At 51.1% G+C, this 27,456-nt stretch overlaps 1 protein-coding gene across 9 annotated transcripts in view; it reads right to left on the bottom strand.

Annotated features, from left to right (window-relative positions):
* The window catches only part of CNTFR (ciliary neurotrophic factor receptor), a 200,349-nt gene that overhangs the window by 43,451 nt on the left and 129,442 nt on the right, over positions 1-27,456 (bottom strand). For all 9 annotated transcript variants that reach the window (XM_064403726.1, XM_064403725.1, XM_064403728.1 and 6 more), the window contains one exon: positions 12,587-12,817. In XM_064403726.1, the coding sequence (XP_064259796.1) occupies positions 12,587-12,817 (231 nt within the window). The remainder of the gene's footprint in view (positions 1-12,586; positions 12,818-27,456) is intronic.

Here is a 27,456-nt window from a genome sequence, read left to right as displayed (position 1 = left end):
GCCCAGATCGTGTTTGCCAGCAGCTGCTGGCATGTTAGCTCCTTTGTGGGGAAAAGCAGGAGCCCTGTGCTGGGGCTGCACGCCCCTCCTCTTGTGTCTCTGCTGGGCTGCCCTCCCAGGATAAGTTCAGCTGTGCCTGCTGCTTGCAGGGTGCTGGTGGAGAGCCTGGGGAGTGACTGCTGCTTTGCCCACAAGCAACACCACCCTGAAACTCCAGTTGCAAGAGCACCACAGCCCTTTTGCTACCCTGGGCCACCAGTTCCTCCTGCTGTGGGTGGTGGCCTCATGAGCAATGGCATCACTGTGACATGCAGGGTGCACAGCCCCCTGTGACTGATGCAAGGCTTTTCCTGCTCCTGGAGGGATCAGACAACTTCAAAAATAAACAAACTAACCAGGGATGACCCCAAACTTGTGTGCTGCCCCACTGGGTCTGCCTTACACCCAGCTGGAGGGGCTGGGATTCTTGGGGCTGGAGCATCTCTGGCTTTGTGGCACTACTGCTCCTGGGCTGGCCAAGCACTTTGTGCCAGCTCGCCTGGGGAGGCAGCTCGTAATGGGGTGGCCTGGGAGGCTCTGCCCAGCCATTAAGGAAGGTAAGTGCTTCTGGGTGTGCTATGCCAAGCTCCTGTCTGCATGCTGGAGGCAGAGTTCGTGTTGTTTGATGGCACATTATCTCCATTCGGCTCCTCATCAAAAGCTCTCTGTCAATTCCTCCCTCGAAGGAGGGCTGTGAGAGCTTTATGTCCTTCATGCTAATGCTTACATGAGTATATCCATACTATCTCTCTTCTTCCTTCCCTTTCTCGGACCCGAGCCATCTTGTCCCATTTTCTCCCATTTTCTTTTCCTGCCTTGCCCTCTGCCTTGCAGACACTGAGGCAACAGATGTCTCCTCCCAGCAGGAGAGGGCACACAAAAAGCCAAGGCATCATGGAGCTGGGATGGAGCAGGGTGAGAAGCATCCTAAGTGGGGACAAGCAGCATCCTCTGAATGCCCCACATCCTCCTTTTCTGCAGTTTTTCCTTGCAGCACTGTGATCTGCACCACCAAACACCTCAGCCACACTACACGATGAAAGAAACAGCAACCGCGGAGCTAAATCTGCAAGACAGGGATAGGCACCTTCCTTAAGTCACTGACTTGAAGGCCATGGGAGAAAATTAGTTCATCTCACCTGACCTCCTGGGTTGCACAGGCCATTACATCCCTCCATTACCCCTCTATTGAGCCCAATAACTTGTGTTTGACAGAACCATCTTTCAGCAAGGCAGCCAGCCTTGCTCTGCAGATAACAAGCAACAGAGGAGCCGACACGGCTTTTGGCAGTTTGTTCCAATGCTTAATCATTTTTTCTATTAAAAATATGAGCCTCATTTCTAATTCAAATGTGGTTGTGGCTCAGCTTCCAGTTATTGGCTCTAGTTATGCCTTTGCTTGCTGGGTTAGTACCCAGTATCTTTTCTGCTTGGAGGTAATTACCAAAAGGAGTCAAGGCATCTTTCCAGCTTCCCTTGAAGTCACTGAACAGACTATTTTAAGTCTTTCTCCTTTTAGCAGTTCCCCCTGCTCCCTTCACGTCCTTCTTTACTCCTGTTTTCCCAGGGTCCTTCTCAAATCACTTCTTAGATAACATCACGGGAACTAAGCAAGGATCTAATATTGTCTTTGTTTGTACATATGCAGCAGTTGGCAGAGCTGGCTCAGTCTTGAATCCAAGAGTCCCCTTTTTGGCCAGTCTGTCATAACACAAACTCACTGTGTGGGGCACCTCCATCCTGGCATCCTCCTTCAGGAGCTGTCTTCTGTGCTCTCTGCTGTTTTGTTATGTTTTGTCATAATTAAGCCCTGGAAGTGTGTGGCAGCACATACCTCATACTGCGACTGTTCCTGGGCAACTGCTCTGCTCATTCCAAGTGGGAATTACCCCTGAGTTTTGCTGACAGACAGGGAAGTGGGAGAAGGAAATGCTGCAAAACAATGCCTGCAATGACTACGTCTCACAGCAGCTTTGTGAGCTTTTTAATGCCCGTGAAAAGCCCACTGCTCTTTTCCACTTCTGCACAAAACCCCTCGAGGGCTGACACAGCAGTCCTCACACCACCATGGCAAAATCACATCCATGAACACTGCTTTGGCAGCTAAACAAGCGAGCGGTGCTTCCCCTCCTGAGCCTTTGGAGGCGATGGGAGCATAGCTGGTGTGGTTATGCTGCTCTAACAAAGCAAGTGGGGCTGGCAAGGGGGCCGTGTATCAACACTGACAATCGCAGCAAGGAACAGCCCAGCAGCATAATCACACCTGCTTTGCATCGATGTGAACAGTACCCACAGTACCAGGTCCTCCCTCCATGCTCTTTGCTCCAGGAACTCAGGGGTTTCTGATTTTGGACCTTGTCTGGCCACTTAAGTGCAATGCTTCAGGTCATCTGGAGATGGGGGAATTCCTCTCTCTCCAGAATTCACAACTCTGTTAGCAGAAGAAGCAGAAGCAAACCCACATGCTGGCCAGGAAAGGGATGAGGAATGGGAGGGAGAGCTGGATGATGAAGGCTGTGGCAGAAGGGAGAGGTTGCCTATGACACGTCCAGGCTGGCTGCCTGGGAGCTGTCCCACTCCATGGTGTGATGCAGACCTGTGTGATCAGAGGTCCCTGAGCTGGGCTGCAGTGGGTGGGAGTCCTGGCATTGGGGGTGTCCAAACCAACAGGCCCCATTTGGGAAGCCTTGGAGGGTGAGGATGGCACAGAATCATCACACAGGTTTTTAAGCCCAGTTCTGTGCCTTCAGAAAATTCCTCCCCAGTCTGTGTCTCAACTTCCCCTTCTGTGTTTTCATTTAGACTCTGAAATCCCTGTTTTCCACCAAGCCAGGGGAGGAATGAGAGGTGGCACAGGCTGCCCTGTGTCCCCAGTGCAGCACTGGAGTCCATGTCCCTGGGTTTCAGTGAGGGCAAGAGAGAAAGAGGAGGAAGAGCCTTTTCAGAGGGCAGCTGCACCGGGCTGGCAGCTCAGGGAAATCAGGCACAGAGGGAAGGGGAAGCAGCTTGAGTCCATATGGAAAGAGCAGGGATGAATTCTGCATTGGAGGGCTGAGCAACTATTTCCCAAAAAAAGTGAATGGCACCCCATCAACTGCAAACACATCAAAAGATGGCAAGTTCTAGCTCATCCACCATACAAACAAAATATTTCACAGATCCCTGGCTCCAGCCTGCTGGAAGCAGCCACTGGCTCAGACCAACACAGGTCACACAGCATCCAGAAAGCAGCCAAAAGGCAGAGAGCTGCTTTCAACCCTCTGCTTTCTTCCCTGACCAAGAGGACATGATGCATCCATGACATGTCACAAGCCATGCCATGCAAGACTGCTCCTCATGGAATATGCAGAGTTGGGGTGTGCTCAGTACAAAGCTACTCAAGCTGTCCAGCTGCAGAGAGGAAAAACATCCAGGGTTGGGAATGCTGAAGACAAGACAGCCCAAGATGAGCAAAAATGCAGCACCAAGGTCTGAGCTACAGCTCCAAACCTCCTTGTGGTTTCCTGGCATGGACCCCTTGAGTGATCTCTTGTACTCCAGAGGTGAACCTCCAGAGGATCAACCTTCTCTTCCTACACATCCAAACTCAGCCACAGAGGACAAAGAGTTTCTCTGTGAACCTGACTCTGGTCCAGTCATGGTTTAGTGATCTCTCTGTCCTCCACATGTGCCAAACCTGGGGCAAACTGAAGCGCTGGAGTGCCACTGCTGGTCCCTGCTGACACAAGGTTCTGTGCACACACTGCTGGGCTCTGCCCTTCAGGGTCCCAGAGCCAGACCAGATTTCCCCACGCTGCTTGGCTAGTCATTGCTCACTTGCTTTTGGCAAACACGCCTCTCCCTCCCTAGCATCATCAGCAGCCAGGCTGCCCAGGCTGGCACCTGTGATATGGTGTGGGAGGGGCACACAGTGTGACATTACCCGTGCTCAGCAGGCTCAATATGACTCCCGTCAGTGCAGAGGAGACCATCCTGAAGAGAAAACAAGCAGCTGTCACCCTAGCCATGGTATCATAAACCATTTTAATAAGGCACGTTGCTCCCCCTCCCCACCATCCTAACTCATGCGAGCGCTGCCTTGTTCAGTTGGCAGCAAATGATAAAGACCCCCAGGGAGCACAGGAGGGGGAGAAAAGGGACATCTGTTTAGAGCATTTCTACTGCATGGCTCTCCCAGGCTATTTCTATCTCTTCTTGTCAAAATTTATCAACTGCGTAATTGTTTAAACAGCATTAAAGTGCTTGCAGCAAGAGCAACTGGAAATTGTCCTGCAGTTGCCTCTGGTACTGATGCTGACAGCTCAGGAAGGGACTGGGGAGGAAAGGGATCCATCGGGCATGGGAACCCTCTGACTCCTTTTCCGGGGCAGAGACACCGCCCTATCCTGCTAACAGGAGGAAAATAATCTCACTTTATCCTGGTGCCCTTCCCTGCTGTCCAGGCCCAAAGCTCTGTTCCTTCTCCTCTGCTCCCTGTCCTGACCTGCTGTTAGCACACATTTAGTCTGCTGAATTATTTACAGCAGAGGCAGCGGCTCGGGAAACCACAGCTAATGACAACGTCTTTCATGCTGATGTACCCTGGGCCTTGCCCTGACCCTGCTGAGCCCTTGGCTGGCACCTCACTGCATGCTGGGCCCCACTGCTGTTCCCAGCCACTACAAGAAGTTTCAGAGAGAGACGGAAGGGCTTTGCATAGTGGTAAAAGATGAGATTTTGCTGCTGCCTGCCATCTCCTCTCCTTCAGACAAGAGCAGTGTGGACACTGAGGATCTCCACTTTGGGGTCTTCCCATTCCTGGTGACACTGCCTGGCCTGGGGGCCTGCAAACATGGGCACAAAAAATGTGGGCAGTGACAGGCAAGAGTGCTGGTGACATTGGTGGGGTTTCTTCTTGCAGCACCGTCTGGGAAGCAAACAGTGATCATATTTAAGTACCACAGCCCTTTGGTGCTATGGTGGAGAAGGGAGAGCAGCATTCACACGTGGAACATCAGCTCTTTTGCTCCTTGTCCCGTAGCTGCAGTGACAGGAGGTGACTGTATCCTGGCCTTTTCCTCCCCTCCCAGGACCCTGGAAGCTGGGGACACATTGCTGGTGGGCAGCAGGAAGCTCGCACCAAATATTTTGACAAGGGGCACTTAGGAGCAGCTCAGATAAAATCCTTCCTGGAGCAGAGGCCAGTGCAAACAGAACCAGCGTGTGTCCCCTCCAGTCACCAGAGCAGTCACAGTCCCCACCCATGGCCACCATCCCCCAGCCAAGGAGGAGAGTTTATCTTCCCAGCCCTAGGCATCCTTAATTCCTGGCACTGCAGAGTAAGGGTTGTGGGAAGCTGTTTAGACTGGACTTGGGATTCTTTAATTACAGAGCTGTTTTTGTCATGTTGGGCAGCATAAACAAATCTCAGGAGAGCAGAAGGAGGCTGTGCTGCCATCCACCCAGGACACGGGATGTTGGTACTGCATGCAGCATTTGGTATTTGTGCTAGGCAAGGATGGGGAGGGTTTTCCAGGAAGCTGCCAAGACCCAAAATCCTTTTTCCTTTTCTCCTCCAGCCCAGCAGCTGGAGCCAGGCTCCCTCTCAGTCCTATCCCATGATCTTAGTCCCAGCCCAGCTGCAGGACAAGATGCACAGGGAGCCTCTGGGCTCATTTCACATGGAGTCCAAAGCTCACGATCCCACATTCACCGAGAGGGTTCCTGCATCTTAAGCAGCCTCTCTCTGATAGACACTCCATCCCTGGCTCTGGCTCGTCACTGGCAATCCTGAAACTCTGAAGGAAGGAAGATGGCAAGGGAGTGACCACCTCCTCCCCTTCTCAGTGCCCTCGTGCCACATGATGCTCCTGCCATGACTCCCCCATGAGCTCCCCACAGCACCCAACACCTCACGAGCTCACCGCTCACTGGGGCCAACTGTGGGGCCACATCCCTTCAGGTACCAGTGCTGACAGGACGTGGGAACGGGACACTGCATGCACTGGCCACCGCCTGGGCACGTTCTTCCCACAAACAGCATTGGCAAGGCCAGGGGAGAGCTGCTGGTGCTGTTGTCCTGAGCTCTGGCTACTCACAAACACCCCGTGAGGCTCTGCTGGCCCCACCACCGCGTGCTCCTTGCTGTCCCCAACTCCCCCGCGGGAAGAGGGGAGCCGTAGGGATGGGAGAGGGGATATTTTTATTGTTTCTGACACCGGCTGCCCCAGATTATAATGTTTTACACAGCGAGCCAAGGAAGCATCACTCTGCTATGCTGCAGCTGGGCTGGCTGCCCAGCCCAGCGAGGGGAAGGAGGAGAGGAGCAGTGGGGCGCGGGTGCGAGCGTACAAGTGTGTGCATGCGTGGGCCACGGGGCACGGCTCCATGCAGCCCTTCCCGCTGTGGCATGCAGCCTGCAGCCCACTGAACGGGGCGCAAAGGTCGCCTGCAGCCTGCAAACGTGTTTGTTTTTCTAGCCCGGCTCCTAATTCGATTAGGACTAATTGCATCTGGGAGCGTGGTGGGGTTTTTGGGTGGGTTTTTCTTGGCTTTCTCCTTAAAGAGACGGGGTAGTAATTTGCATAGTGTTACCCAGTACGCCTTTTCAGCTCTCAGCAGGGCCGAGACCCGAAATCTGGTCGCAGGCAGCAGCACAGTTCATCCACTGAATTTTCCCAGCCATGCACGAGCAGCGCAACATAGGAAGGCAGTGATAGGAGAGCCTGCGTGCCTTGTGAAATAAAGATGAATTTCAAAGAACAATGCATACCTGCAAGCTTGCTGATGCTCCCTTTCTGAGGCTCTCAGGAATTGGGGGGGTGATGCTTGGCTGTGAATCACCCCATGACCACTGCACCTACCCCGCCCCCAGTGCTGCAGGCACATGGGAGGAAAAAGCCCTCCACAGTAAGGAACCCAACAGCTCTGGGGTGCATATCCTGATCCTGGAATATCAACTGTCATTTAAATTTATTAGCTTCACCCTTACCATAGGTTTGGTCCATGTCAATGCAATCCTGCCCTCAATGTAGCACTGCCTGGGCACAGCCTTGGGGTTTCCCTTGTGTGGGACTATCCCCAAGGGGCAGGAGCATGTTGGGAGGGAGAGAGGGATGAATTGAAAGGGTGGGTGGTGTTCTCTGCCAGCTGGCCCTGGTGCCAGGGAATGGTTGCAGTCATGTTTAACTTGTTGCTCCTGAAATAGCCGAAGTTTACATCACCACAGGAAAGGACTGGAAGAGTTCAGAGGGGAAAAAAATTCATCAAAAGGGCTTTTCAATAATAATAATAATAAAAAAAAAGCTCTGCATCACAGATCACTGGACACGAGCAAGGAACTATCTGCACACGCTGACCCTGAGCCTGTGCTTCTCCAGCAGCATCCAGGCAGGAGCACCAGCCTGGTGCCACCAAACTTCTGTTCTCCGAAGCTGGCACAGCATCAGTGCCCTCCTGCAGGTTTTTTCCACCCAACCAAGCCATGGAAACAGGCAGGGACACACCTGGGACTACCCTCCTCCACTCTTTAGCTAGTGGCCAACATGGGATGCCCATGCCTGCCCTAGTGGAGCCAGAGGCACATGTTTTACGTGGAGAGGTCACTACCTTCTTGTTTTGCTTCTTTATTTTGGATAGGTGAAACAGAAAAAAAAGTTTTAAAAATAACAACAAAAGATAGATGCAAACTTGCAGGACAACCCTCTGGTTGCAGCTGGAGCCCAGCTGGGAGGAAAAAGACTTCTAAGACAGAGAAAAGGGAGGCTCTGATTATTTATTAGTGGCCGATGTTTGATTGCTTGCTAATCAGTCCAGAGAACACTCAGGCTCTCCTGGCCTCCCCACTCACATGTGGTTCCTGTTGCTTTGCCCCTTTCCCCCTCCCTCTCTCTGGTTTTGCTTTGTTTGTTTTTCTGTTAATTTGGTTGTTTTTTCCATGTCATTTTCCGTCAAACCGCATGTTTTTTCCTCTTTCTCTCGCCAGCCACTGCAGTGACAGGCATGGAGGAAGCAGGCCAGCCTGGGACTGCTTGTACTCTGCCAGTCCCTTTCCCACATCCATGGCCTGGGAGGCAGCAATGCCCATGGGACAGCGCTGGGGCTGGCACCAGGCTGCAAGACCCCAGGCCACCACTGCAACATGAAGACAACTCCACCGCCTGCATCCCGATCTGTGCCCCTGCTGCTAGAGGGGATTCTGCTGTATTTCCTCTCCCATGCTTGCACTCCATCATGTCAGGCAGCAGCCTTTTCGGGCAGCAGGCCGAATCATGAGGGTCAGATGCATGTCCACCAGGGCTTGGGCATCCCCAAAGCAGGACAGAAGGGCAAAGGGGGAGAGGTGCTGGGTGGGGACGGAGATAAGTAGGTCAGAAAGGGATGGAGGGATGGGAGCAGAAAGAGGGTGCCTGCCCTAGCTCCCTCCCTCCCTTCTTTGCACACAAGGCCTCCCCTCTCTCATGTGCACTCTCCGGCTTCTGGCAGCCTTTCCGACGCGCGTTTCCACTCCTCTCTGGCCCATTAGCAGTATTTTTATAACATTCTGTAACGCACAGCGCCGTGTGCCAAACCTCAAGAGTGCATTATTTCCCAACGTCTTTGTTATATCCACCCCCGGGCCCTCCGGCTGCGCGTTCCCAAACGCAGAGCTGTGGCTTGTGGGGGCAGCCAGGAGCCCGCCACCACACTCCTGCTACCCAGAGCCTTGTGCTCCCTCCTGCCCTGCTCCTGGTGCTCAGCCCTGAGCTCAGGCCAGGGATGTCTGGTGTGTAAAAAGACCTGGACCCATCTCCAGCTTCTGGCCACACGTGGGCATCTGCTGCTGTCAGGCTGCAGGGCAGGTGATCGCTGAAGATGAACACCTGGCTGTTCTCCTGTGCTTCACCTCATGCACAGCTGCCTGAAGAAAGGGGCAGACGAACAAGTCACTCCTCAAAGTGTCCTGGAAGAGGTTTCCCCTGCAGAAGTGTCAGCTACCCCCAGGCCAATTTGTGCTGAGGAGGATGCCTGCCTTGTAGGTGGCTGACCTGGGACCTTTAACAGTAGACAAGCCTGGGGAACCCTCCTCGCCATCCCTGAATGCACACTGTCCCCCTACATGTGCACCAGTGTTCCCATCTCTGCAGTGAGTGAGACAGCCCAGCTACCCCCAGCCTCTGCAGGGTTCCCAGCCACATCCCCCATGATGTGCACTTGGGTGTTAAACCCTTCTCAGGGATCAGATGAGCTATCAGTGCCTTCCCTCCCCCCTGCTGAAGCACATTGATAAAACACCTCCACACATTTGTGCCTGCACCACTAATGTAGCATGCTGATCCCTTCAGCATGAAATCCCCACCCCAGATATCCTCTTTTCCCTCCTTAGCCACTGGCATATCCAACCAAAGCCCCTAGTCCTTGTGGGCCAGAGCCATTACAGATAACACCTCAGAGAGTGGCCCAAATACAGTCCAACTGTGGTGCCAAAGTTTCCCCGTCCCTTCCAGGAGCTCCCCCTTTCAGCACAATCTGATCCCCTGTAGCTATTTCCTAAGCTGTGTTCCAATTCTCATACTAATCCACATTTTCTCTGGTTTAACTCATAATTTCCCATGTGGCACCATAGCAAATTCTTCACTGAAGTCAAGACAGATTACACTGACCACATTTCTGGGCTTAGAAAACCGGTTCCCTTATCAAAGAGAGCTATCAGGTTAATCTGCTGTGATATATCCCTGGCAAGCCCCCCTTGTGTTTTTTTCCCATTTTCCATTTGTCTCCATCTTTAATTGCTCCCTCTTCCAAGTGCACCACGCAGCCCCACTGTGCTGTGGGGTCAGGCTGTCTGACGAGGGTTTTTCCTTCGCTCCGGCACAGCAGACACGTTGCACTGGGTACCACCACGGGCCTCTCAGCTGCTAACGAGCCTTGCTAATGAACAGATGTCCTCACAGGGGGATGAGGTGCTCCCCAAGCCTTCAGTGCATTGTGGTCTTTGAAGGTGCCTCCAGAACAGAGGATAACCTCCAGGTTTTGTGCTCCCTCCTCTCCCTTAGCCTGTGCTGCCCTTGCTCTCAGCATCGCTGCTCAGACCCGGTGGGGTTCATTTGGTATCAGGCTCTGCAGAGCTTACGTTTAATCTCCCCTGAAACCTGTCTGCAGAACCAACTCTGCTCTTCTCTCCTCGTTTGCTCTGTATTTATATGGCTAACCCCCCCTTTTCATTTCCTCTGCAAGGTCTCGCTCAGCTTGACTCCTGGCAGGTCTCCCTTTATCCCTGTGCTCGCTGACCCCCACGACAGAGCTTGCTTTGCTAATTGACACCCTTTCCTGGTCCTCAACCCTTCTCTGCTCCCTCTGCACATCCCTTCCTGTGGTGGTGTATGCTCAGGAGCACTCCTGCCTTGCCTAGGGAGCGCATTCCAGGTACCATAATTTATTTAATGAGATCCCCAGCACTTCTCCACGTGCAGCCCCAGCCCCTCACTCTCGCTGCAGTCATCTTTCTTGTTGCCCCAGCAAAAGAGAAATATGCAGGCAGAGGCATGTTTTCATTTAATTTCCCATGCAATTTGAATGAAATGAGTCCAAGATCCCTCAAATCCCAGGTCTGGGCTCCCAATGCACTCAACTGCAGCAGCAATGCTACCACAGGGCTGTACTGCAAACCTCCCACAAGTCACCCATCTCCAGGTACATGCCCATGACCACCTCAATTCCCTGCTGGGATGCTCCCAAATCCACTCCTTTGCATGAATCCTCACACCTCCAGGAACCAATCATTTCCAGCAGAGCCAGGACACTTAGGGTGGGATGGGGGAGGGAGGAGCTGGGGGTGCAGAGCTAGGATGAAAAACCTCACAGAGAAACACTAAATTAAAATCCAGACTGTTAAATTAATTACCACTAAAAGCGTCTCACCTGATTAGTTCCTTGCACAGTTAATTGTGTTAACAACGCCAGACACTTGTTTATTTATTTGTCACCCTTTCTCCAGGGGCTGGTGGCCCCAGCAGAGTCCAACTGGGCTCCTCAGGTGCCCAGTGCTCAGGGGGCTGTGACTCTGCAGCAAATGGGAACACACACTAATAGGGAACAGCAGGATTTGGGCTCTAACGCTGAGCAATTCCCACGGGTCCCTGAGCGGATTGACAGGGATTACTATTAGCGAGGTGCTTAGCAGATGGAGGAGCCTTTGCAAAATCACAGCGGTGCCACAGCTGCAGAGGAGGTGGCTGGAGGTTGTGGACGTCTCCCCACTCCCCTTGTTTCCTGCAGGCCTGGGCTGCAGCTCTCTGTGCACTGGCACAGCCTGGGACCTCTCCCTAGATGGGATCTGGTGAACACATGCCCAGGCAGAGGAACTGCACAACCTCCTTGTGCTGCTGCCTGCACTGCACCCAGCTCCTGCCTTTTGTGGCTCTGAACTAGCTGTGAACACCTCCTGACCATAATGCAGCTAAAAAGCCCCTGACTCATTTGTTAGGCAGTGGCAGTGGCCTTTTGTCTGCTATGCTCCAACCCCCACATCCACTCACTGGTGTAATCCCTGCCCTGTACTGGCTGCTTCCCCTTATCTGCTTCTCACATTGCCTTCCAGCTCCTTCCAGCATCCTTGGCCCAGACACCAGGATCTATCCCACATGACCTCAAATGAGTTGGACACTGTAGAGCATCTCTAAGATTTGAATCTTTAGGTGCAGTGAACCCCTCATGCTTTATTTTCATATTTATTACACAGACCCTCCTGGGACCCTCTGTCTCTGGAGCATGGCCTAGGATGGAAACACCACTGTGGCTGTGATGCCAGGTGCAGAAGGTGAGACAAGGAGTAGAGAAAGACTCTGCTGTGTCTTCCAAACCTGGGAACACACAGCCACCTACATGACACATCCCTGGATGGCGGGGTTCCCAGCTGGTGCATCCCAGTTCTCATCCCACAGCCAGCTATGCCGGCTGGTGCTCCCAGACACCCACGGCTGCCAGTTCCGCACGCCGTGCTGCAAAACACACACTTGCTATCAGCTGTACAAACACAGCAGCCCTCAAAACACACAGCTGCCATCAGCTCTCAGCATCATGCGAAATACAGCGCAACTCTTATCTCCCCCGCTGAGGCCCGGGAATCAGCGCATCCCGTGCTGGAAATACGCAAAATTCTGGGGAATGAGCAGCTGTCCTCCAGCACACCTGTGCACCCAGGATCCTGCAACACCTTTTGGGTGCTCCTCTGAAACAACCACACTGCAGTAATCCCAGCCAGGGCTTCTCCTTGCTGAGTGCAATAATCTCCAGCAGTTCTTTCCACCTACAGAGATGGTTGTTGTGTCACAGGGCTAGAGGGAGAAGTTACAAATTATTCAGATTATTCCTGAGGCATCATTTGATCTACTGGCTTTGATCCAAAGCTTGGGGCAGAGTGGCTGATTCCAGTTGGGATTAGTATGCCATGAGGACCTCATACAGCAGTGTGCAGTGGACAACCCCATGTATGGAAAGTAGAGGGGCTGGCACAGCAGGAGTGGAGGCTGTGGGAGTCAATATGGGAGCAGAGACTGTCCCCCTCAATGTGACATGCTGGGGTACTCACTTCCCACCCTCAGGGTGGTCTGGTATTTGAGGTGCCAGGAGGAGCCCTCGTAGCAGGAGTACTGGCCACTCTGTGACAGGTCAACATTCTTGAGGATCAGGTAGGAGCCATTCAGGTGGGACTCGTCGATGTCGGTGCCGTTGGCTGTCCAGGTCACGGCTGCGTCCCAGTCCATGGAGCCACACTTCATGGTCACGTCTGCACCTACCCGCTCGTACTGGGTGTGGCTGTCTGTGGGAAGGAAAAGGGGAAAAACAGGTGAGCTCAGCTGCCTTGGAAATGAGATATTAGCTTCCCATCCGGGAAGTAAAGAGAAGGACTGGGGTGTGGAGTGACACTTTGCTGGTGGACAGGGAAGCCCAAGTTCTGCTCCTGTCCCCAGCCATGACTTATTTTAGACTAGAGTGGACCAGCTGACAAATACCAGAGGATCATGGACGACCTCCACCCACAGGATGGCTTCCTCTCACCTTTGCTATGGTGAACACATGTCAGGGCTGCACATATGGCTCACCAGCCAAACGCCCCACAGCACAGCCAGACACACAAGACACTGCCAGTCATGGTCCAGGTGACTTGTTGCAGGACACAAACCAAATGCATGTATCACAAACTCCCAGGAGAGAGATGACACAGCCCCAGGACTTGTCACCAGCAAACTCTATGTATTTACTAGTGCAGATGGGAAGCAGGTAATTCTCCTTGCAATTCCCTATCCAGTAAACCAGGCAGGAGGATTGTAACCTAACTGTGCTGTGCTGTGGAAAGGCACAGCTGCATGGTGCACGCAGTGCTGTTTGTCTCCCTGTCTGGGTTTTCTTTTCTTTCCACAATAACATGATGCTTGCTGAGCTGTTTGATGTAGCAGCTCACGAGTGGGGCAACACAGCTCATTGGGCACCAGCTGCCTAATTGAATTTTCTCAGGTTTCTGGACAGGAGCTGGAGCTGACATTCATTAATGATCCTTGGCAACTGAATATTTCCTGTGTTGCTACACTTGGCTGTGCTGAGCTGCATGTGGCAAGGATAAAACCACGTGAGTGCATGTGCATGACACAGGGTGAAGCAGGACAGGAGGATGAATGGGGATGAGGTTCCTTCAAATCTTCATCAAGCTTTTGTGCACAGACAAGGGTGATTCAGTTCTCAAAATTCTCCCAGGCTTCAAAATCACATTTGACAAGGTGCCTTCCAAGGAAACTAAGCAGCCCTGACACACGGGGAAAGTCCTTGCAAGGATTTATAACAGCTAAAGTCACGAGACCAAAGGTGAAATCAAGCTGTAAAATCTAGCAGTAGAAGATGTCACTGCTGAAGTCTGATGGAGATCCAAGCTGGATCAGATCTGCCCAAGGCCCTCGTAACTCACAGGTAAAAGGGGTCAGGGCAGAGAGAAGACAGAGTGCTGCAGAGGCTGTCAGGGCAGCCAAAGCACAGCTGGGTTCCAAAGGGCTGCAGAAGGACATCATGGTACAGACCACCAGGCAGCAACCCATGTTGATTAACACACAGTGCAATGCGTGCAGCTTTCCTTCCCCTACAGACACTCATGAGTTCAAATGTGCCACAGCCTCCACGGGAACCCACCTTGGAGTCATCACAGTCCCTTCCCTGAAAACATCAGCTCAGTGGTGACTGAGAACTCAAACCCAAAATGGAAAGCAGTGTAACTCAGAAGCCATGAGCAAACCTGTCCCCATGCTGTTATGAACACAGTATCCCTGGGTATGCAAGGATACTTTCAGGGCTTAGGGCAAAGGAAGCAAACAACAACAGCTAAGGCTGGAAACAGATTCCATGTCAAGATGGTTTAGTAGACTCTAACTCTTGATTCACACAAGGGCACAACCAAGCAAAGACATGACAGACACCTTAGCAATGACGAGTGACATGAAGAGGACAAATGGAGAAGGACTGTTTGCTCTTTCTTGTAATAAAATAAGGGAGAGCAGGACAAGCAAGAGAAAGTAGTCTTTTTTTTCACGAATTGTGATTAAATTACAGAAATCTATATCCTTCAGATACTGTTGATGTCAACATTGGAGGAGGGAACAGTGAGTAAATGAATTCACAGCAGATGACCCAAAACACTGAGCTGCCCAGTGAGCCTTGGGAGATTGCAAGCAGCTGATAGTGGAGACAGATGGGATAAGCACCTCCAAGGCTTCTCCTCTCTTTTCTCCCTCTCCAGACATCAGCTCCTGGGTACCACTGATAGGTGGGGCCACATGGATATGATCCAGCATTCCTTGTGCCTAAGCCCATATCCTGATCCCATCTGCAAAGCTGGTTCTGGAGGTGTGTCTGGCAGGTCTCAGCATCCTGCAGATGGTCTGTCAGGATACCTGCTTCTGACAGGAACAGAGCAACTTTGGGGATGTTATCCCTGCTGGGAAAGGGGGTTCTAAGGACAAGGAAAAACTGGTTTGTTGTGAGTAAGTGCTGGTGGGATGCCCCAGCACCATTTCTGACAGAAGCCAATGATGGAGACCTTTGGGAAGCTGTGCTGACGAGAAAAGTGTATTTAAATGGTCTTTAAAAAGCTGTGAGAATGTACTGACAAGCAGCAAGAGGGGAGAACATCTAAGATGAAGCATCTGTGTGAGGAGGGGTAGCTGGAACAGGACCAGATACACAGACAGATAGGCAGAAGTGGAAGCAGACAGTGGATGGATGAATGTGTGTAACCACAGACGGATGGACAACAGGGTGGATGGGCACAGATGGAATGGAGGAAAGGAGGCATGGAAGGACAGTGAATGTGAGTGGTGTTGGGTGGATGGCTGGCTGCTTGAATGGCTCTGGATGTGGATGGATGGTTGGATGGTGAACGGATGGACAGACAGATGACTAGGCACATGTGTGGGTACACAAATACAGATATCAAAGTTTCAGAAAGAATTCAAGCATCTTACTCAAGTTCTCTAATTTCTTCTACTGCATAAGGTAAAGAAGTTTTGTCTTCCTGTTTCCTGTTGGCTCACACAACCATTGACTATCCTGTCCTTACACTTGGAATTCTGCTTATCACAGGCACTCTGACACCCACGATTGCACTACCCACCAGCCTTGCACGGAGAAAGGCTCAGTGCAGTGAAGGATCCACAGACCTGCCTCTCTTGCCTGGCTCCTGCCTGCTGGGTGCCTATTTCCAGAGAAGAACTGAGATGGGGGGAAAGCTCTGGGATGCTCAGCTCTGCCTCTCAGGACTGTGGCTGAGAGCTTTTCTGCAGCTAGTGGCTGAAGGACTAAGTTTGGAAGGAAAAGAAGTCACCTTGACTTATTTCCTTAAACACAGTACAAACACACTGGCATTCATCCAGAAGGGCTGAGGGAGCCATTCCTGGAAGACAGGTCTTTGAAAGCAATGCTCCTTTCCAAGGCAATGATTTAAGGTTCCTGATGAAGGAGAAACCCAAAGCACAGCTTCAGAGGAAGCATTTCTTCCAGCAGGGTTTGCTGAGGATCTTACTGGAGCAGAGACAAGTGCTCATGTCCTCCCTTGTGCCATGCCAGGTGTGGGAGTCCCACCCAACCAGAGTGACATCAGATGTGTGGCAGCCCCTTTGGGAAAGGGCACCATGGGGACAGCTCCCCTGGAATGCTGGAGAAGCCTGTCTTCCACTGAGAACAGCAGCTCTGCTGTAGGATGGGGATGAGCAGGGGTGACCAGAGCTCTGCTGGGACTCTCCACTTCCTGCAGGCTAGGAATGCACCCAGAGCTCCACAGCTGCCTTGGACAGGGAGGGAAGGGAGGTTTGTCCACACTCCTGGTCACCATGTCACTGGTAACCCATGGATCAATGACCACGATGGTGCCTGTCCTGCAGGGCCAGCCCTTTTGGATGGATATCACCTGGTGACAGGAGTGTCCTGGTGGAAGATTTGAGCTGGACACGGAGGATAATTTATTCTCCTGGAGGGTACCACAGCATTGGGACAGGTACCCACAGAGAGGGAGGATTCTCATTCATGGGGTTTGTTGGGGCTCTGTTGGCAAAGCTGTTGTCTTCTGCTGAGGACAGAGCTTTTCCAAGTGGGGCATTGGACTAGACACTTCCAAAGATTCCCTCCCAGCAACACGGATATGACCACTGGTTACAACTGGCACTTCAAGATGCTGCCCTGCGCTGCCCCTACACCACCCTGCTTCTCCAAAGCATGCTGGCTTTTGGGACAAGTGACATCACAGGGCTGTGATGTCATCATAGAGGGGCTCACCCCAACCAGCAACATGCCTCCCAGCATCCAAGCCCACTACGGGCCACATTCTCTGCCAGGCACAGCATGAGGTCCCGGATCTAGAAAGGAGCCATGGTGACGCACATCGGGAGAAATTACAGCTTTACCCACATCTCTGCAAAACTGCAGTGGAGGGAAGATGGGAATAAGCATACAGAGCTTCTAGCTGTGGGATAAACATACACATTCTAGTAATGAACCTGGGGGAGCTTGGTGAAATGAGCTGTGAGCTGCTTTGCTGCACTAGCAATGATGAGTGGCAGCTTGATAGGTCCTGCAACTGGCAACAGGGACCAGCAGACAGCCATCCAGCAGAGAGGTGTGGAGGGAAAATGAGACAAGGCAGCTGAGACATGGGGCCCATAGAAATATATTCTATGCTTCCCAAACCCTTCCAGCTGGAAATCAAATAGAAACCTCATCCTCCTTCATGAAATCTTGACCTACATCAAAAATGGAAGGAAATCAGCACAAGAAAATCATGCAAAAAGGTGAGCACTGCCCTGGCATGCACTGTACTAGGAAGGAGCAGAATTCCTCTTGGGACTGTCCCACTCCATCTCCTGTGCCTTTGCTCCAGCTGAGTCTCCCACCCAGCCAGCATGGGCAGCTGCCAGGAATGGCAGGAATGCTGCTGGGCACTGGCATGTGAGCCCACAGATGTGGCACGGGGGTTCCATGCCCAGACACCCGAGGGGCCACTGGAACAGTGAGCAGAGGAAGTGGAGAGGATGGTTTGCATTCCTGGCACCAGCGCTCACCACAGCCCTTTAATGGGGGTCTTTCAGCCAGGGCCTGTGGCAAGACAGCATCCAGCAGACACACACAGGGCCAAAATCACCCTCACTGTCACAGTGATTTGCAGGCAGACTGGGACAAATATTCCCCCTGAGCGCTCTGCCAAAATGCACTGCAGGGTTGTGGCTTGTGTAAGCAGAGAATGAGCAAAAGAAAGGCTCTGCAATATTTCTGGGGAGAGGGAAGAGCACTCTGCAGGTTCCACAATCTCTGGCTCTGCCCTTCTTTTGCAGATGGTGAAACCAACACAGTGACAAAGGCCAGGTCCCCACTTTCTCTGACAGTGGGGCATGGAGAACTTTTGCAGTGGGACAGAGCACTACATACATATCCTTGGACAGAGGCCTTCACAACACCCCACTGGTCTTCATATGTCCCTCCCACAGCAGAGAAACCAGCCACAAATAATTGTCTCAGCTAGTTAGCTGTCTGTTACAGAATAAATTATACATTTAATATTTACACAGTGCCAGGGCTATGCTAAGAGCTTTCCAAGCATATAAACCAGAAGGGTCTTTCATTCCTCAACTTCCCATGATAAATGAGATGAATCTGCCCACAGGAGATGAGCACAGAGCCCCAGAGGATGGAGAGGGCAAGGGGACAGAGAGGTGGCCTGACCAACCTCTATGAGAGGATGTTCCTGGCCTTCTCTAGCCATGGAACAGGGTAGTGGCACAACCCTGTGGCCTCTCCCTTGCTCCAGGACCCATGCACACTGGCCTGAGCAGCACCAACTGTGTCCAAGGAATGCCAGTGGCTCCACTCCCCTGTGCAGCCTGACAGCCCCTGAGGTCTGCCCTTCTTGAGATGAGGCAGCCCCTGGCCATGGAGAGGGTTTCCTGACACCAGCTTCCCAAAGCACGCCCTACTCTTGATCTCACATCTATTCCCTGTGATGCTACTTGGTCTTTGCACAGCTTTTCTTGCCAGCAGAAATCTTCCTTCAAGGAGAAGAAATTTCATGCTTAAGGAGGCACTTCTTCCACAAGTGATTTAAAACTGGATATATCTTTGTAAGGAAACAAGCATAATTAAGTGTCATTGATGTAGCCAAAGATATGGACTGCTCCAAGTTAATTTTGTCCATTAATGAAGAGTTGCAGAAAGCAGAGACCGCATTTGTTTGCTCTACTTTGGTAAATCCCTGGTGTCAGCAGCTTTGCTCTCGACAAGAAAAAATAATTAGAAAGAAACTTTAATTAAGAGATAACAGATGGGTGCTAAAGGACTTGTACTCAATCACACCACGATAGCCTGGAAGCAGACCTTGGTTTACTTCAGGAGCATTGTGAAGAAGGGACTTGACCCTTCCGACATGCTTGGCTCAGGGCAGGATCCAGAGCAGGAAAACCTCTTCCCTCAGCCTGGATGTGACCACAGAACATCCTCCTGCGGACTTTGGCAAAGCCCTGATGTTCCTGCAGAAGTTCTGCTCCATCTCTGCACCAGCCTCCCCTTTCGCCTCCCTCTGGAGCTGCACCCAAGCCCAGCTGGGGATGCCCATTGTGGGTGACAGGGGTCTTCATGGCCCTTCTAGCTGCTCAGCTGCACAGGGCTGGTGCCTTAATGCAACATCTTCTGAGGATGAAGGGACACTTTTACCACCAAATGTTCCATTGTCACAAATGATAATCCAACCCACGGGCTCCCTCCTGGACGTGACGGTCCAGCAGTGGGGAGGTGTGATGCCTGCCCTGCTATGAGCTTGACGTGCCACTGCCCAGCTGAGCTCCAGTGACAGGAGCAGACAGGATGGCAGCACCATCAGGATGGCGTTGCTTGCTTCACTCGTGCACAGGAGCCAGCAAGGCTGTGCAGTGGCAGAGAATCAGCACCCTCCTGGGGAGAAAACACAGTGCTAAACCCAGGAAAACACAGTGCTAAACAGCAGGAAACCACAGAACAGAGACCCACTGCTGGAAGAAGGAGACATACTGTCTCACAGCAGAAGTGAGGGCCAAGTCCTTGCTGCAGCACTGGCTCAGCCCAGGGGATGCAGCAGCTCCCCATGTCTTTTGGGCTGCAGGCCAGTGGGGAGCCCTGGCTGGCTGAGACTGTAGGAGGATGGGAAATGCTGCCTTAGCAGACAAGTAACTTAAGTGTAATTTTTCTGCTTGTACCATATCATCAGACTGGCTGAATCAACAGCTTTGGTCTGGTCTGAGTGGGATCTCACCAGGGCACAGGGTGTCCTCCTTGTGCCTTATTATGTCTGTGTCTTGTCCTGGTACTGCTGGCTTTTCATCACACCCATGTTGGGACAGAGCTTCTCTAACAGCTCTAGCCCTGCCAAATCACATCAGCCCAGAGCTCCACACTGGCAGTGCTCCTGGCTGCAAGCCAGAAGGGCTCTGTGTCAGAGGCAGCCTTGTTTTCCTGCACGCCATCAAGCCCAGCTCTCACTGGGAGTAGTAGGAGCTGTACACTGATGTGGTGCCCCAAGCACCACCCTGGTCACAGGGGTCAAGCAAAACTGAGAACAGCAACCAAATTCATTCTGCCTCTCTGAGAGAGCCATGCATGGGCAGGAGACCACAAAGAAGCTGTCCTTTCCCATGGCTTCAGGGCAGGAGTGAGCTCTGCCCAATGGTGCTAATGCTGGTGTGCACCCATCTGCAATACCTCTATCATGGATCATGTTGTGTTAACACAGCTGGGACCAGGAGAAGAAGCAGATACTTCTGCTTTTCTGTCTCAGCAGCTCTACAGAAGAGAGGTCTGGATTCTTTTGGGCTAGTGATCTTGGCTTTTTAGGTTTTTTCCACAGGAGGCTTTGTTCTTGCATCCCAGGAGGGACCTGATTTCGTGTGTTCATCTGTTTCCCAGAAGGTCTTGGTAAGACCATCACTTAGATGCATGTCCCAGCTCTTCTGGTTCCTGGGACTCCAAGTGCTGTCCTTGCTGCAACTGGCTGAGCTGTGACACTGTTTTCATCCTAAGACAAGGCTGGAAGGGACCTTGCCCATGTGGCTTCCTTGCAGAGTCAGCTTGGGATGACTCATCTTGAGGAAGTGCAGTTGCTTGGCAAAGCAGCAACTCCTCCAGTTCCTTGTGACTGCATCAGGCTGTCCCAGCATGTGAGGTGGTATAGATGGAAAGGTGTTGAGAATGGCCCTAAGGGGAACCAGCACACAGCAGGAAAATCCCACCAACATCCTCCAAGCTGGGCTCACTTGAGCCTTCAACCTTCGCTGCCAAATGACCGGTGCTGGCACCGTGGGTGAATTAGAGGCTTGTTTTTCGGTCCTGCTTTTTCATGCAGACAGGACAAATAACTCTAAGCCACAGAAGAGTGCTTAGATCAGGCTTTTCAATGCCGTTTAGGGGGAAATCAATACAATTCAGAATTAGGTGACCAAATCAGAGCCATAAACACAAGAAGAGCTCATTGTGGTCCAGCAACAGCGTGAAGATGCCGGTATTTACTGAGGTTTGGGGAGGTGGGGGCAGAGCTGGGTAGAGACACAGGGGCACCTTACTCCCTGCTGACCTCAACCTGCCTTTCCAGCCTGGTGCATCTCCCCATCCCTGTTTGCCAATGCCCACACGCCCTCCCTCAAATAGCAGCTGAGCTCCACTCAAATACACCGAGGGCGGCCACTATTTGTTCACACAACAACCCAGCTCCCGCCTCACCCCACTCAGGGCTGCGGATTAGCATCAGGCATTGTGCAATGTTTTTTTATTAGCACAGAATTATGGAAGTCAGAGGCGTAAAAGACCTGTTGGGTCCCACTCAGTCCATCCTCCTTCTGCCAAGACAGTATTGGTCCCTGCAGCATATTTACTATTTCTCCAGTCTAATTTTACATACTGTACAATCTGTGCAGTGCCAAGTTACGATCCCTGTGTGAGAAGCAGAGCTCTCAATTTCCAGGCTCTTGGGTGTGTAAAATCACAACCGCGATGCTAAATTAACTTTTTTTCCCCTTGCATTTAATCATTTAATAGCTCTAAAATTCAGCCCCTCAGGCTCTTTCTGTCTGTCTGTTGGCTTGGGTTCTGCCTGCTGTAGGCCAGTGGCTTTCCCTTACAGATGTAATGCTCACGCCCCTGGGTGTATCAGCAGCAGCTGGGCTTGAGCTGGGGTAACTACAACTTAACACATGAACTTCTGTGCCTGAGGATGGAAAAATTCCTCTGCTCTTTTAAACACAGGTACTGGGGGGGTTCATCCTGCTCCTTATTGCTCAGCCCCACAAGGAGGAGGCACAGAGAGCATTGCGTGCAGGGACAGGACTCAAAAGCATCACCGAAGCTGGACTGAGAAATCAAAACAGGGGTGCAGCCTGTAGCACCAAGACATGGGGGACAGGGCACTCCCTGGGTTCCCAACAGAGGCACCACTACTTTTCTCTCCACCTGTATATCCACTGAAGGTTACACCACAGGGCTTGTTTCTTCCCAAAAGAGGGATTTCTTCCCCCTGCACCAACACCAAGATTTTCTTTCTGCACATGGCCACAGAATAGCAGAGGAACTGAGCTGCTGCCAGGGCAGCACAGTGAAGAGTGTGGAAAGAATAGATGATGATAAAATGGGAACCATTTTACCAAGTTTGAGGGGTTTTTTGACCCAGTCACCATCACTCCTCCAAGTAACACCTGCATATCTGAAATCCAGTGCTGATTTCAAAACAGTATTAAAAATAAGGCACTCATCTTCTCTCCCCTGTAGGGGCTGTATTAAGAACTAAGACAAGGCTCGGGATTTGCATTGGTAATAACAAGATACTACATTCACATTTGATGCCTTTCACTCTGAAGACTCCTCAAGCAAGGCCAAGCCTGGAGAGGATCACCTGCACATGCTGAGCTGTGTCACAGCCAGCAGAGCTGCAGCCCACCCATCACACAGAGCAGCTGCTGGGGGGAAAGATGGGCACAGAGCAGAACCATGGCATGCTGGAAAGAGTGTTACTTACACCAGAGACACAAAATCAATTGCTGAGTATAGCTAATTGAACACTACAGACCACACAATAGGACCTGGATCTTGAGCAGAGCTTGGAGAAGGTTCCAGCTCGGGGCTGAATGAGGCTGGGACTCTGATTAAGGGCTGGGAAGTGTATCTGAACAATGGAGGTCATTGACTGCAGGATTGTGGTCCCCAAATGGTTTCTTAGCTCCTCTTGGAGGTGAGCATTATTCAGGATGCTCACAGGCTATGTGAGTATTTACAAATTACTCTGCATTCAGAGAGCTATTGAAGGTGGCAGTGTCTTTTGGATTTGTCTCTGAGCAGGTAGGAGAAACAGGGTTTTCTGCACACTGCATGGAAGTTCCTAGAAGCAAGAAGCAGATCCATGAGAGAGCAGGGGACTGAAAGTGCTCAATGTTTTGGGGCAGACAGAGCCTTTGCATGCCTTCTTGTGCCGATCACAGAACCTTGGAATGGGATGGAAGTGACCTCTGAAGAGCATTAGTGCACCTATCACAGAATCATAGATGGGATACATCCCATTTATTTATCTGCAAAGCACAATGCAGAAGCTCAGAGGAGATCACACCACCTCAGAAGACAGAAGCTTAAGATGAGGCCAGTGAGCCAGGAGCTTTCAGCAGGGTTGGTCCCATTCTCAGCAGCATCACAGAGTGCTTTCAGAGCAGGGAGCATGCAACTCCTTGAGGACTTCTTAACTGAACCAGTTCCTGCCTGGCCCTGCTCCCTTGTTGGTGCCCTAAGCACCAATGTCCAGGACCCTTTCCAAAACCTGTGAAGAAGATGCTCTTCATTAAGCAGCTGAGCATTTCCAAAGCAACTCCCACTGGCTGGCTGGTGGCCTCATCATGCAGAACCCTCATGACTTCATCATGCAGAGCCCCAAAAAATCATGCTGCAATTTCTGTTTGATATTTGAGGCCTTTCTGCTTCTAGAAATACATTCTCCTTCTCCTCCTCCCTCTCCTCCTCTTTGACACAGCCTTTTCCTGCCTGTCCACCCACTGCTCTTCCCTTTCCATACCACTTTTGTTGCCATCCATCTGACTAAAGGAGAGAGCAGCGCTGCTTTTGAGAGCCCAGTCTGCCTTTCAGAGCATCTCCTAACCTCCAATTACTGATCCTGCCATGTCAGAGAGTCTGCAGTTTGGTGCAGGTTTTTTTATTGCCTTTGTTGGGGATAATAAGCAAATGTTGGTTCAGGAACAGACATTCATTCTTGAACCAATTGTGCATTATTTCCTAAATTTCAGTGTTTATAAAGCTATAAGTGTCTTACTCCAAAACAACAGCTAAAAGGCCAGTTATGTTTCATTGACTGAAATACAAGTAAGTGTGCCCTGTTCTCTGGAGAGCTCTTGGGTTTGAAGCAGAAGATTTTAGGGAGGCATGTTTTCTGAAAGTAAGACTATTCAGAAGCTCACCATGTCCAGAGCTCCAGTCATCTGAAGGCTGTACTGAATTACAACTATTATTAGCACAAGAGATACTTGAAATCTGGAATTTCTGTAAAACGTTTTGAATTCAGGTTCTGAAGCATTTAAAGGACTTGAGAAAATATCTTTGGCTCCAAGTCAGCAAAGCACTTAGGCAAGGCCTTAACTCTGAGCATGTGTTTAAGTACCTTGCTGACTTGGGGCTTTTAACCCTGGTGAAAAGAAATCAAAGAGGAAAGAAAAGCCAAGGAAAAAAATTCTGGTGTACATAAAAATCTCCAGACATGCCAAAATAATAGAGGAATCTCCTCTGGAAAGTAAGAAAACAAAAAATAATGACTTGCATTAAAATTAAACACTAGAGGAAGCTTTCTGGAGGAGGGTGGAGAAAGACTCCCAGAACAAATGGAGTATTTCAATGTAGCCTAACGCCAGCTTCACTCTCCTGCCTCTTCAGCATTCAGAAATTATTTATTGCTGAAAAAAAATCCCAAACCAAACCCAAAACCTGCTTCCTCCTCCCGTTTCCAGACGAAGTGAAATGGGAGAGAGAAAAATCTTGGCTTCGGCAGTGAAAAAAACATCTCTGAAATGAGTCGGCTGTGAGAGACTGTCTCCATCAGGAAGAGGATAAGGGATGAGGGACTGGAGGGTAGTAATGAGGAGGAGGAAATTGCCCAGGGGCAGAAGCCTGCAAACAACCACAGGCAGTGCCTGTGAGGGGGAATACCAGAAAGTCCTTAAGGAGAGAAAATCAGTGCAAATCTATGCACACATGCATGGAAAGCAGCTACAAGCAGCAAGCCGAGCTTCCCCCACCTCCAGCTTGAGGCTGTGAAGAGAAAAACTGGAGCACAGCAATGAGAGCATCCCCTGCAGCCCACCCAGGACGAGCGGCTGCGGACGGGAGAGCGGCCACGGGAGCGGGAATGGGCTGGAGGAGATTCCCCCTGCTGCTCCAGGATCCGCTGCTTGCAGCCCCCCTGCAGCTCTGGCTGGCCAGGGCAGGCTCAGGGTGCCACGAAGTTGAAAATGCTGCTCTGCCTCCACCAGGGCGAAAGCCCAAATTTACAAATATTCTCTGTTAAAGAGGAAAAAAAAAAACACCAAGCAGCCAAGTTTCTTCCTTCAGAAGGAAACCATGTGTTTTAGGGTTTTTTTTCCCAAAATTTCTATATTGAGTTGTACAAAAAGCTTTGTAAAACATTTCATTTTTTAAGGGAAAGCGGGTGTCAATTCAAAGTGAAGAACCTAACCATTTCTGAGAAACACCAAAAAGACAAGCTGCAGACAAAAGACAAACTTTCTTTCCCCTACACCTCATCTCTTTTTTATCTCCCCTGACAGAGAAATATGATTTTGTAAAACATTTGGATGTTGATGGGACTTAATGTCCAACAGAAAACTGTTCTCCTGAGGATTCTCCCCCTCGGTTTTGCCCAGGACAGATTGGCAGCCAGCACTTTCCCCACTGATGGAGTTGCCCCTCATGGGAAGCACAGGATTCCAGCACAGGGGACAGAGGCAGCTTTTCCTCAGCACTCACACTATCACAGTGCCTGCAGCCCCCTGTGGACGGCCACCCTGTCATCCACTGCTCGTGCTGGCACCCAGCAAGATGCAGCTCCTGCCACAAGGATCTGACAACCAAGTGAGACAAATGAGAAGAGCATCATTCTCCCTGTCTTACACACAGAGAAGTCCCCCAAGCAGATAAAATGACAGGCCCAGGAGAGCTGTTTTCATCAGAGCTAGGCTCTGGTTTTCCCCCTTCCCTGTGATCCTATGACACCTGGTACATTGACACCAGGGTTCAGTCGGGCTCTCCTGACCCTGCTGAAATACAAAACCACAAAGCACTGAATTAACTTCAACTTTTTATCCTTTTTATCCACCTGGGACCCCTGTATGGCCCTCGGGATGCCAGCACTCGGGCACTGCACGGATGGCTTGTGGGGCTGTGAAATGGCTGCTGCTGTGCACGCCAGTGACTCCCTGTGAGGCACCAAAGCAAAAAGCTTTCCATAAATACTGGTTATACTAAAAAACTCCTCGGGGCTAAGCAAGTTAAGAAAAATGGTGCAAACTCACTGGAGGAAGGAAAACACAATTAAATCACCCAACAGCCCGTACCCACTAATCCCTTCTGCTACCAGGCTTGACTTGAAGGTCTCTGCCTGCTGACACGCACTTCCCTCATCCAGCCCTGGCACTGCTTTTCCAGAACCCTGGCAAGGCGTCTATGCACACATGTTTTCTGGGAAAGGAGGGCCCCCACAGTCCCAGCTCGCAGCACACGGTCACAGCCCAGCACGCTGCGGGGCTCTGGGCTGTGCAGGGACAAACCTGGGAGCTGTTGCCCCATGCCACGGCACAAATTAAAGGCACTGAACGTTTTCAGGAGGGTTCAGTATTCCCCAGGCTGGGAGACACATCTGCAGCATCAGGTAACAGCATTAAAGGAGCTGTGAGTGCTCATGGCAGCTCTCACTGTGAGGTTCCTCATTCTGGGGCTGTGATTTAGGGCAGGATGAAGAATGTGGAGGGATTAAAGCTGTCTACCTAAATCCTGAAGTTTTCCTTCTGGGTTTGCATCCCAAAGTCCTTCTCATAGATCAATAGAAGGATGCTCAGTCCCACCTCTCTGGAGCTGCCAAGAATAAAATTGCAAAAATATGGGGAAAGAAATGCATCATGGATACAAAAGCCCACGGACTCAGAGAGCTCAGTGGAACAGGCTTGCCCAGATTACAGAGGGAGTGGATTCACTGGCCACTGGGTATCTTGCTCAGACAGGGCAGGCACTTCCACTTTAAAGTCACTGACCCAACCCTGCAACCTGCTCCAAACTTCTTGTGAGATAAGGCACATCCCACTTCTCAAACAGCACTTCTTAGTAGCCCAGGGGTGAACTGACCCTGCTGCCATTCAAAAGACATGAACAGCACCTTTGATAAGGCTGAGCCAACCAAAGGCAGTGTCAATCACCAGAAAACAAACAAACAAGTAACTAAATAAATATTTTTTTAAATAAAAACCCAAGAAAATTTTAAAACCCCAACCCTGCACATACATACAGACAGATGTTTCCTCTAAAATGACAGCTTCCAAAGTCCTTTGTTCTATTATGCCTCCTGGGATTTTCCTTTCTGTCTACCATGCTGCCAATGCAGCAGCTAGGTAACTTTTGAAGAGCACCAACCAGCAGCGTGGAAATAGCTGCAGTGATTATATTGCCACACTTCACTGCTTCCCTGAGCTGCAGCTCCCTCCTCCACTGTTGGAAGTACAATCAATGCTAATTAATTAAGGACCAGAGCCTGCCAACCATGGTCACACCAACTTCAGTGCTGCTTCCTGAATATTCAGGGCTCACACTCCCTAGAAGTAAAGACCAGCCCCCAGCAACGTGGGTTGAAAACAACAGAAACTCTCTTTGCAAACCAGG

Source organism: Passer domesticus, chromosome Z, assembly GCF_036417665.1.
Source record: "Passer domesticus isolate bPasDom1 chromosome Z, bPasDom1.hap1, whole genome shotgun sequence".
NCBI classification, from domain to species: Eukaryota; Metazoa; Chordata; class Aves; order Passeriformes; family Passeridae; genus Passer; species Passer domesticus.
The sequence above is the reverse complement of the archived record's forward strand: the minus strand, read 5'-3'. Positions and strand labels throughout refer to the sequence as shown.